This window comes from Piliocolobus tephrosceles, chromosome 15, assembly GCF_002776525.5.
Source record: "Piliocolobus tephrosceles isolate RC106 chromosome 15, ASM277652v3, whole genome shotgun sequence".
Classification (NCBI taxonomy): Eukaryota; Metazoa; Chordata; class Mammalia; order Primates; family Cercopithecidae; genus Piliocolobus; species Piliocolobus tephrosceles.
The window spans coordinates 96,061,338-96,072,732 of NC_045448.1; the positions used below are offsets into that span (position 1 = coordinate 96,061,338).

Here is an 11,395-nt window from a genome sequence, read left to right on the forward strand (position 1 = left end):
CATTACTTCAGTTAAGCCCAAATTTCTTTCTCATCTGTTACCTATCTCGGCATAATTATCATAAAAACACATGTGCTCTCCCTGCTGCTCGTGTCCGGCTAATCTCCCAAACCCCAATCCCATCTACAAAACAACAACTCCTTTCCTTCCTAGGCATGGTTAGTACGGACAGAATTCTTACACAAGAGCCGGGACCGCGTCCTGTAGCCTTTCTGTCCAAACAACTTGACCTTACTGTTTCAGCCTAGCCCTCGTGTCTGCGCGCAGCGGCTGCCACCGCTTTAATACTGTTAGACGCCCTAAAAATCACAAACTATGCTCAACTCTCTACAGTTCTCATAACTTCCAAATTCTATTTTCTTCCCCCAACCATGCTCAGGACAATGCTTATGCTGATAAATTAGCTAAAAAAGCAGCCATCAAATGGCATCAGATCCCATCGCTCAGGACAATGCTTATGCTGATAAATTAGCTAAAAAAGCAGCTAGCTTCCAACTTCTATCCCTCACGGCAGTTTTCCTCCTTCACATCGGCCACTCCCACCTCCTCCCCCGCTGAAACTTCCACCTATCAATCTCTTCCCACACAAGACAAATGGTTATTTGACCAAGGAAAATATCTCCTTCCAGCCTCACAGGCCCATTCTATTCTGTCGTCATTTCATAACCTCTTCCATGTAGGTGACAAGCCGCTAGCCCACCTCTTAGAACCTCTCATTTCCTTTCCATCATGGAAATCCATCCTCAAGGAGATCACTTCTCAGTGTTCCATCTGCTGTTCTACTACCCCTCAGGGATTATTCAGGCCCCCTCCCTTCCCTACACATCAAACTCGAGGATTTGCCCCTGCCCAGGACTGGCAAATTGACTTTACTCACATGCCCCGAGTCAGAAAACTAAAATATCTCTTAGTCTGGGTAGAGGCCTTTCCCACAGGGTCTGAGAAGGCCACCGCGGTCATTTCTTCCCTTCTGTTAGATGTAATTCCTCAGTTTGGCCTTCACACCTCTATACAGTCTAATAACCGACTAGCCTTTAATAGTCAAATCACCCAAGCAGTTTTTCAGGCTCTTGGTATTCAGTGAAATCTTTATATCCTTTACAGCCCTCAATCTTCAGGAAAGGCAGAACGGACTAATGGTCCTTTAAAAACACACCTCACCAAGCTCAGTCACCAACTTAAAAAGGACTAGACAATACTTTTACCACTTTCCCTTCTCAGAATTCAGGCCCGTCCTCGGAATGCTACAGGTTACAGCCCATTTGAGCTCCTGTGTGGACACTCCTTTTTATTAAGTCCCAGTCTCATTCCAGACACCAGACCAACTTGGACTGCACCCCAAAAAACTTGTCATCCCTACTATCTTCTGTCTAGTCATACTCCTATTCACCGTTCTCAACTACTCATAAATGCCCTGCTCGTGCTTACACTGCTAGTTTACACTGTTTCTCCAAGCCGTCACAGCTGATATCTCCTAGTGCGATCCCAAACCGCCACTCTAAATTCCCTCTTAAAGTAAATAAATAATCTTTGCTGGCAAGGCTATGCTGAACCCCCTTAGGCACTCTCTAATTGGACTTCCTGGGCCCTCCCAATTCTTAGTCCTTTATTTTTATTTTTATTTTTATTTTTTTGAGACGGAGTCTCGCTCTGTCGCCCAGGCTGGAGCGCAGTGGCTGAATCACAGCCCACTGCAAGCTCCGCCTCCCGGGTTCCTGCCATTCTCCTGCCTCAGCCTCCCGAGTAGCTGGGACCACAGGCGCCGCCACCACGCCCGGCTAATTTTTTGTATTTTTAGTAGAGACGGGGTTTCACCAAGTTCACCAGGATGGTCTCCATCTCCTGACCTCGTGATCCACCCGTCTCGGCCTCCCAAAGTGCTGGGATTACAGGCTTGAGCCAACGCGCCCGGCCTCTTAGTCCTTTAATACCCATTTTTCTCCTTGTTTTATTAGGCTCAATTCATCCAAAACCGTATCCAGGCCATCACCAATCATTCTATACGACAAATGTTTCTTCTAACGACCCCACAATATCACCCCTTACCACAACATCTTCCTTCAGCTTAATCTCTCCCGCTCTAGGTTCCTACGCCACCCCTAATCCCGCTTGAAGCAGCCGTGAGAAACATCGCCCATTCTTTCTCCACACCACCCCCCAAAAAATGTTTGCCCCCCAACACTTCATACTATTTTATTTTTCTTATTAATATAAGAAGAAGGCAGGAATGTCAGGCCTCTAGAGCCCAAGCCAAGCCATCACATCCCCCGTGACTTGCACATATACGCCCAGATGGCCTGAAGTAACCGAAGAATCACAAAAGAAGTGCAAAAATGCCCTGCCTCGCCTTAACCGATGACATTCCACCATAAAAGAAGTGAAAATGGCCGGTCCTTGCCTTAAGCGATGATATTATCTTGTGAAATTCCTTTTCCTGGCTCATCCTGGCTCAAAAAGCTCCCCCACTGAGCACCTTGTGACCCCCAATCCTCCCCAACCCCCCCTTGACTGTAATTTTCCTTTACCTACCCAAATCCTATAAAACGGCCCCACCCTTATCTCCCTTCACTGACTCTCTTTTCGGACTCAGCCCGCCTGCACCCAGGTGAAATAAACAGCCATGTTGCTCGCACAAAACCTGTTTGGTGGTCTCTGCACACGGACGCGCATGACAGGAGTCATCTGCCATTTCTCTCTGTCTTCTTTCATACCAAGTTCTTTGTCAAGTACTGTTACCAGCTTCTAAATCTCCCTCGAATCTGTATCTTCCCCCTCCTCCTCTCTACCTGCCTCAATTCACAAGGCCTGGAGGTACAGCAAAAGCTTGAGAACAGGTTTCTCCCCTCCAGTCTGAGCCTTCTGCATTCCACCACTGCTGGAAAAGAGAAGCAGACACATATCTGACTTTAGAACCGCCCCTCACTCCCCATGGAATCTTGAGAAAAGTCATTTCTCCTCCTTGGACTTGAGTTTCTTCATTTGTAAAATAAAAGAGTTGGGAGACAAAAAAAAAAAAAATTATTATTTTGAAAACAAAAAAAAAGTTTTTAAACCTGTGAACAGCACAATAAAAAACAACTTTTTCTATCCCACAAAGAGCACAATAAAAAAAAATCATTTGTTAATCTAGGATACAGTATATAGAAAAGTTATGGTATCAAGACAATAGTTTCAAGATATATACTTTTGCTTTCAAAAGGAAGGATTCTAATATATTAAGAAAATAGAAAGACAGTATTATTTAACCCTGTTCTCACATAAGCACCGATTTCCAAATAATCACATAATTAAGAAAGAAATTTCCTAATATATTTTTACAAAAAGTAACTTCAGTGTCATACATTCTAGAAATGTCATCTTGTACATTAGCACTACCTTACTTGAACTGAAACATTCCAAAAGTTCCAATACCTTCTACAGATTTCATTTTTAAAGTTCAAAAAAAGTACTTATTTTTCATGATAAATGATGCTACTGATAACTTTCCTTGGTAGAATTGTAGTTACTTTGGTAATTTCTACATGTTTATAAATAAGCACCACATATACTATATTAAAAAATCAGCCAGTCTAATGGCTTGCACTGGAGACCAGGGAGTTACATTTTGTTAAACCCAAATTGAACAGAGTTGAATTTAGATTAATACAGAGAAATGCATGCTCTGGATTTGTTGTCCTTTGTATTTCTTGAAGCATCAGATGAATTGTAAAAAGTTCAAAGAGCTTCTTATTACTCCTGTTAAAAAAAAATGAATATATTATTTAATTACACATACTTAAGAGAGTTTATCTGCAATGACACAAAAGGTAATTTATGTGTAAACATGAGGAAACAGCATCTGTTTTTAAAAACAGTGGAGAAAATAGGCGACTAAAATATTAGGATGCTGAAACAAACAAAATAGGTTTTAGGAGATAAACCTGAAGCAGAAAACCACTGGGGAAAAAAAGGAAACTTTTTCTTCATTTGAGACAAGGTCTTGTTCTGGCACCCAGGTGGAGTGCAGTGGCATGAACACAGCTTACTGCAGCCTCAACCTCCCCAGCTCAAGCAATCCTCCCACCTCAGCCTCCCAAGTAGCTAGAACTTCAGGTACACACCACCAAACCTGGCTAATTTTGTTTATTTTTTGTAGAGACATGGTGTCACTATGTTGCTAAGGCTGGTCTTGAACTTCTGGGCTCAAGCAATCCTCCTTCCTTGGCCTCCCAAGGTGCTGAGACTATAGATGTGAACCACTGTGCCCAGCCTGGAACCATTTTATAATTCTGAAAACTGCACCCTATTCACTATTAGCGTGAGAATTTTTTTTTTTCACTGCTGGCAAAGCAAACATTTGATCATGCTATTTTGAGTAAGCAGGCCTTTTTAAAGTGGCAGAATATTGGTCCATCTTTTGACTTGGTTACAGAATACTTGTTCAACCACCCTCTTTCTAATGACCTGTCAGTAATTTCATTTCAATCATTAAGAATTTATGTGTCTTATTTCCTTGTCTAGCTATTTTTACCTCTTGAGAGAATTTGTCAAATAACCTTATGTACTATCCTAATACAAAAGGATTTACATCTTTTGTGGTCTTAAAGATCTTTTTATTTTCACCTGTGGTATTAGACAATACCAGTATGCAAGAATTTATTCTGATATTATTACTTGGTTGCTAAAAACTGCTCTTACTTTTATACGATTTATTTAAAGTTCACTTACCTGAAATGAGCTATAGAAACAACTAGATGTTCTGAGATCAGAACTCTAATTCTAGTCTGTCACTAAATATGTGGTCTTAGATCAGCCTTAGTATTCATGAATCTTAATTTTCTACATCTGTATAATGGAAATTTTTATTTAATAATGAAAGCTTAAGTAGCATGGGATTCAGAAAGGTCTAAATCAAGCTTGTCCAACCTGCAGCCCACGGGCTGCAAGCGGCCCAGGACGGCTTTGAATGCCGCCCAACACAAATTTGTAAACTTTCTGAAAATACTACGAGGTTTTGTTTTGTTTTTAGCACATCAGCTATCACTAGTGTTAAGTGTATTCATGTGTGGCCCAAGGCAATTCTTCTTCATCCAGTGTTGGGCCCAGGGAAGCCAAAAGATTAAACACCCCTGGTCTAAATGATCACAGTAAGGTATTTTTCAATAAAAAATGCTAGCAATAAGAAATTCTTACTTGATTTTGGAAAGTTTCTGTAAAATAATACTGAGTTTTTCTAGTATTTGAAGATCAAGCTTAGGGGCTCGAAGCAGCACAGAGCAAGTACGAAAAAATGAAGAGTTGCTACAGGCTTCCAGGAAAGGCTGCAAGGATTCTGCAAAACAAATCAACAGTGCTTGACCTTTAGGGAGCAGCTAAAAAGGAAATTAACAACAAATTAAAATCAGAACTATGTGAGGCATTTATAAATATTCATTTAGATTTTCATTCTTTTCATACTTAAATTTTTGACTGAAAATATCATTTGAAAAATTAAAACATCTACTGGCTCTTATTCAACAATGCAAACAAAAGATAAGATTATTTACCCTAATATTAAATTCCTAATAGGCAAAATCTAGAAGAAATCCCACGTTTGAAAGAAAGGAGGAAAGCCATTTCTTCAGTAAGTTCATAATAAGTTCAGTTTAAATACTGTAATTAGCAACAAGAAATTCTGCTTAAGTAGTAAGTTTAAAAAAAAAAAAATCAAAGAGCCCCCAAATTTGTGAATTTCACTTGAATATTAATGACAATTTACATAGTCACTGGATAAGGAAGAACCTTTGGAGCATAAAAGCAAAAAGGGAAAAATTCATTTAAAAAAAAAAGACTAGTCTCACATTTAATTTACATGAGACTCTGGACTTTTACGTTGGAAGCTATTACAAGACTTGCGGGGCTATTTAGATGAAATGAATTATTTTGTTTATGAGAAGGACATGAGATGTGGGGGCCTGCAGGCAGAATGCTATAGTCAGAATACTTGTCCCCCCTAAAACTCATGCTAAATTTAATTGCCATTGTAATTGTATTAAGAGGGGGGACCTTTAAGAAGAGGTGATAAGGCCATGAGGCTCCACCCTCATGTGTGAGTGCAGCCCCCTCTGGCTCTCTCTTGCCCTCTTGTCTTCTGCCAGGTGATGATGCAACAAGAAGCCCTCCAAGATGCCGGCACCTTGATACTGGATTTCCCAGCCTCTAGAATATAAGCCAGTAAACCTCTGTTCATTATAACATACCCAATCTCAGGTATTCTGCTATAGTAGGATAAAACAGACTAAGTGGTATATGCTAGGAATGGAGCACTGGAGACAATGGTTATGTGCCCTTTGCATGCAACTATGTGGTAAAAGTAGGGTAACCAAACACATTCCTTTCACAATAATAGTCCAACAAAAGCATGGTCTAAACATAGTTTACCGAGGTATGTGTGTGTGCATCTTTGTGTATGTGTGTTTGTGTGTGTGTGTGTGTGAGAGAGAGAGAGCCTCACAAGAGAGAGTGTGAGTCCACGTGAGAGAGTGTTACACAGAATCTTCCTGAAGACTAAAAACTTAGGTTACAGATACAGCACACATAATCTACAAATAGAGCTAAAAATAAATCAACTGAAATTTCAAGCAGCCTCATTAAACAACCATAAACAGTTTTAGTTCAGGTCCCGAGACATGATTCATATGAACTGTAAACAAGAAAGTTAACTATTGTATAGCTAACAGAATTCAAACTAGTGCGTAAAGAACAACCTAAATCGGCTGGGCACAGTGGCTCATACCTGTTATCCCAGCACTCTGGGAGGCCGAGGCAGGTGGATCACCTGAGGGCAGGAGTTTGAGACCAGCCTGCCCAAAATGGCAAAACCCCATCTCTACTAAAAACACAAAAAATCAGCCAGGCCTGGTGGCGGGCGCCTATAATCCCAGCTACGCGGAAGGCTGAGACAGGAGAATTGCTTGAACCTGCAAGGCGGAGGTTGCAGTGAGCCGAGATCGTGCCACTACACTCCAGCCCGGGCAACATGAGCAAGACTCCATCTCAAAAAAAAGAACAATGTAAATCATTACCAGAAAGGTAACTGAGGGGTTCTTAACATATGTACAATCTATAGTATCAATGTTTTCAATCAAAAAGCCCAGAAAGCACACAAGAAAATTATAATCATTTTTTCTGCATACTGCAAAAGCATGAAAGAGAATACATCTTACTTCATTTTACTATACTTTTATCTAAATCAAGTCTTTGGCACACATTTAAGGGTTATTACACGAAGCCCCAAATAGAATCCCAAGCCAAATAAAAGTACACTTCCTTATATGACCTCTGCAATGGAAAAAAAACCCAACATCCCCCAAACATTTTAATATATCAGAATTATTTTAAAAGTGAAGCCTGTACAGGTCTTTTAGAAGTAAAAGAGGTCCGGCCGGGCGCGGTGGCTCACACCTATAATTCCAGCACTTTGGGAGGCCGAGGTGGGCAGATCACGGGGTCAGGAGATTGAGACCATCCTGGCTAATACTGTGAAACCTCATCTCTTCTAAAAATACAAAAAATTAGCCAGGCGTGGTGGCAGACGCCTGTAGTCCCAGCTACTCTGGAGGCGAGGAAGGAGAATGGCGTGAACCCAGGAGGCGGAGTTTGCAGTGAGCCAAGATCCCACCACTGCACTCCAGCCTGGGAGACAGAGCAATAATCCACTTCAAAAAAAAAAAAAAAAAAAGGAAGTAAAAGAGGTTCACTGGTTTTGTTTCCAATTTCTCTTTTAAAGCTGTGAGGCAGATGTAAAATATAGGAGAGAAAAAGTTCTGGGATTCTGTAGATGAGACAGGCTAACTATAAAATAAGAAACATTGTGGTTTTAACATTTTTTCAATACTACAATGTTCAAATGGATTACATCCTTTCAAGTTTAGAATTTTGACCTGAATACACTTGGTGTTATGGACTGAACATTTGTGTCCCCGTCTAAATTCCTATGTTGAAAGCCTAATCCCACTATGATAATTATGGGGGGAGGGGGCCTACAGCAGGTAATTATAGCGTAAGAGTAGAACCCTCATGAATGAGTTTAGTGCTGGTTCTAATCTGAATGTCCCCCTCAAACTTCCTATGTTAAAGCTCCCAAGGTGATGGTTTTCGGAGGAGGGGACTTTGGGAGGCAGTTAGGTCATGAAGGCTCCGCCCTCATGAATAAGATTAGTACCATTATGAGAGGTTTGAGGAAGCCTGTTTGCCCCTTCTATGATGCTATAGCTAGAAGGTACCATCTATGAGAAACAGGCCCTTATCAGAGTTTGAATCTGCTGGTGCCTTGGTTTTAGACTTCCCAGCCTCTAGAAATGTGAACGGTAAATTTGTTTATAAATTATCCAGTCTGAGAATTTTGTCATAGGAGCCTGAACATACTAAGACAGAAGTTGGCACCAGTAGCAGGAAGCTGCCATAACAAATCCCTAAAAATGTGGAATTAACTTTGGAACTGGGTAATGGGTAGAGACTGGAAGAGTATGGATGTGCATGCTAGAAAAAACCTACACTGCTGTGGAAGGAGCATTAAGAGTGGTGAGGGCTCAAAAGAAAAGGAGAACTGTTAAGAAAGCTTCAATCTTCTTAGAGATTACCTTAGTGGTCACAATTAAAATGTTGGATGGTAAAGGCCACTTTAATGAGGTCTCAGAAAAAAACAAGAAACATGTTACTGGAAACAGAAGAAAAGGTAATCTTGTAATGAAGTGGCAAAGAACCTGGTGGGATTGTGCTTGTGTCCTAGCGCTCTGTGGAAGAAATCTGACAGTGATGAAACAGGATATTTAGTGGAAAAAATATCCAAGCAAAGTCTTGAGGGTGCTTTGTGGCTTGACTTACGGTAAAATGTGAGAAGATAGAAACAAATAAAAGATGAAATCTATAATCACAAGGGAAGCAGAATTTAAAGATTTGGAAAATTCTCAGCCCAGCCATGTTGTAAAGAATGATACAGCATGTTCAGGAAAGAAACCAAAGGTGTGGTGCAAGCATCTGTTGAGGAGATTCGTGTGGATGGAAGGAAGCCAGGTGTATTCATCGAGACAACGGGAGAAGGACCAGTAAGGTATTTCAGAGATGTCCAGAGTTGCCCAACCCATCACAGGCCCAGAACTCTGGGGCCTGTGGCAGAACAATTTCAAGGCTCTTCTCCCTAAATTCTGGTGCAGTGCTCCTTGGTAACCTCCGCTGTTGTTCATGTAGGCTTAGGTGCAGCTCAGATCACCCTTCTAGAAGGCACAGGTGATAAACCTTGGCATGGTGTTTGCACGGTGCCATCTCCACGGGTGTGCCAGTGCATGAGCTGTGATGGTGTGGCTGCCTCCACCTATATTCAAAGGATGCCAGAAAAGCATGAGTGTCCAGGCTGAGAGCTGTCATGGGGCAGGGCCACTGCGGAAAGCCCCCAATAGAGTGATACGAAGTAGAGGTATGAGGGCAGAGCCAACACAGGGAGCCTCCACTAGGGCAATGCTCAGACATGCCATGGGATGAGGGCTGTCTCTGAAACCCTGGAAGGGTAGGGCCTACCAGTGTGCAACTCCAGCCTAGGAGAGACACAAGATTCCAATCTGTGAGAGCTGCAGCATGGTCTGTGCCATGCAAAAAAACAGGGGCAGAGTCACCCAGAACTTGAGGCTGGATATGGTCTGGATATTTGTGCCCTCCAAATCTCACACTGAAATGTAATCCCCAGTGTTGGAGGTGGGGCCTGGTGGGAGGTGTTTGGATCACTAGGGTGGATTCCTCAATGAATAGCTCAGCATCATGCCCTTGGTGATGAGAGTTCACATGCAATCCGCTTGTTAAAGAGGATGTGGCGCCTCCCTCCTCTCTCCTGCTCCTGTTCTTCCATGTAACTTGCTGGCTTCTTGCTGACTTCTACCATGATTTTGAGTTTCCTGAGACCCTCACCAGAAGCAGATGGCAGCACCATGCTTCCTGTACAGCCTGCAGTACCATGAGACAAAATAAAACCTCTTTTCTTTATAAATTACCCAGTCTCAGGTATTCCTTTATAGCAACCTAAGTCCTACCCCAATGTGTCCAGAGGCAGGACATGGAATCAAAGATTATTCGTGAGCCTTAAGAGTTAATGCTGTTTACTTTACCTTGTTGGTTTTAGACTTGCTTGGGATTTATCTATCATTTCTTTCTTCCTATTTTTCCCTTTTGGAATGGAAATGTCTGTGCTATGGCTGTCCCACCACTGTGTTTTGAATGCACATAACCTGTTTCATTTCACAGGCTCATAGCTTGAGAACAACTGGCCTCACCCACATCTGATTTCAATGATATTAGGTTAAACTCTGGACTTTAGACTTCTTAGTTACGGAATGAATGTATTCTGCATATGAGAAGGATATAAATTTGGGGGGCCAATGGCAGAATGCTATGGTGGGGGGAGGAAGAGGAGGAGGGAGGAAGAGGAAATGATCACACTCTTCTCTGAATTCTCCCAGGCAACAATGAATGCCTGACGACAACAGAGCAATGTTTATTTACCAAGTTCTGAACAAAGGCAAAGAGATTAAAAACCACTCAGCCAAGATCTGGTTAAGTAGAAAAGCCTCAGGCATTCTCAAACATGAAGTACCTCTTTAAATCGGTGGAGGGAAGTAGGGCAAAGTATGTGTGAGAGAGGGGAATTAAAAGATCATTCAAAATTAAGAACACAGACATGGAGAAGCCACAGTAAAAGGACTAGTCTTGAGCACTGAATATAATTAACTGTAAAACTAGATAAAATAAAGCTAGTTATGTAGCAAATGTGGAAATTGTAGTCACAAAACAAAAGGTAAAAATATAAACTATGACAATAAAAATAGCAGTCTCACTTAAAAACCAGAAAGTTGAGGTGGGGAAGATGAAAAGTACAACACTGCTCATGTCCTCATCTTTCAGGCTGGAAGTCAATCAGTTCTGTGTAGAACACAGTATTGAAATAGGGCACACAATTAAAAAAGGGATAAAATGGTAAATTTTATGTTATGTATATTTTACCAACATAAACAATGTACAAAAAATGGGACGTTTTTTATCTTGTTTTTTTTTTAACAGAAGGAATTTTCATTTTTTTGGAGACGAAGTCTTGCTTTGTTGCCCAGGCTGGAGTGCAGTGGCACGATCTCGGCTCACTGAAGCCTCCTCCCTCCAGGTTCAAGGGATTCTCCTGCCTTACCCCCGAGTAACTGGGATTACAGACACACACCACCATGCCCAGTTAACTTTTGTATTTTTTTAGTAGAGTTGGGGTTTCATCATGTTGGCCAAGCTGGGCTTGAACTCCTGACCTCAAGAGATCCACCCACCTCGGCCTCCCAAAGTGCTGGGATTACAGGCGTGAGACACCACGCCTGGCCAGGAATTTATATTTTAAAAAATTTATAGG

The 11,395-nt window shown here is 41.6% G+C and overlaps 1 protein-coding gene across 3 annotated transcripts in view; it reads right to left on the bottom strand.

Annotated features, from left to right (window-relative positions):
• Positions 1-3,237: 3,237 nt before the first annotated feature.
• Positions 3,238-11,395, bottom strand: part of CCDC138 (coiled-coil domain containing 138) — a 96,514-nt gene continuing 88,356 nt past the window's right edge. For all 3 annotated transcript variants that reach the window (XM_023190398.2, XM_023190397.2, XM_023190400.2), the window contains 2 exons: positions 5,173-5,311; positions 3,238-3,735 (listed from right to left, as the gene is read on the bottom strand). In XM_023190398.2, the coding sequence (XP_023046166.1) occupies positions 3,570-3,735; positions 5,173-5,311 (305 nt within the window). In that variant the 3' untranslated portion in view covers positions 3,238-3,569. The remainder of the gene's footprint in view (positions 3,736-5,172; positions 5,312-11,395) is intronic.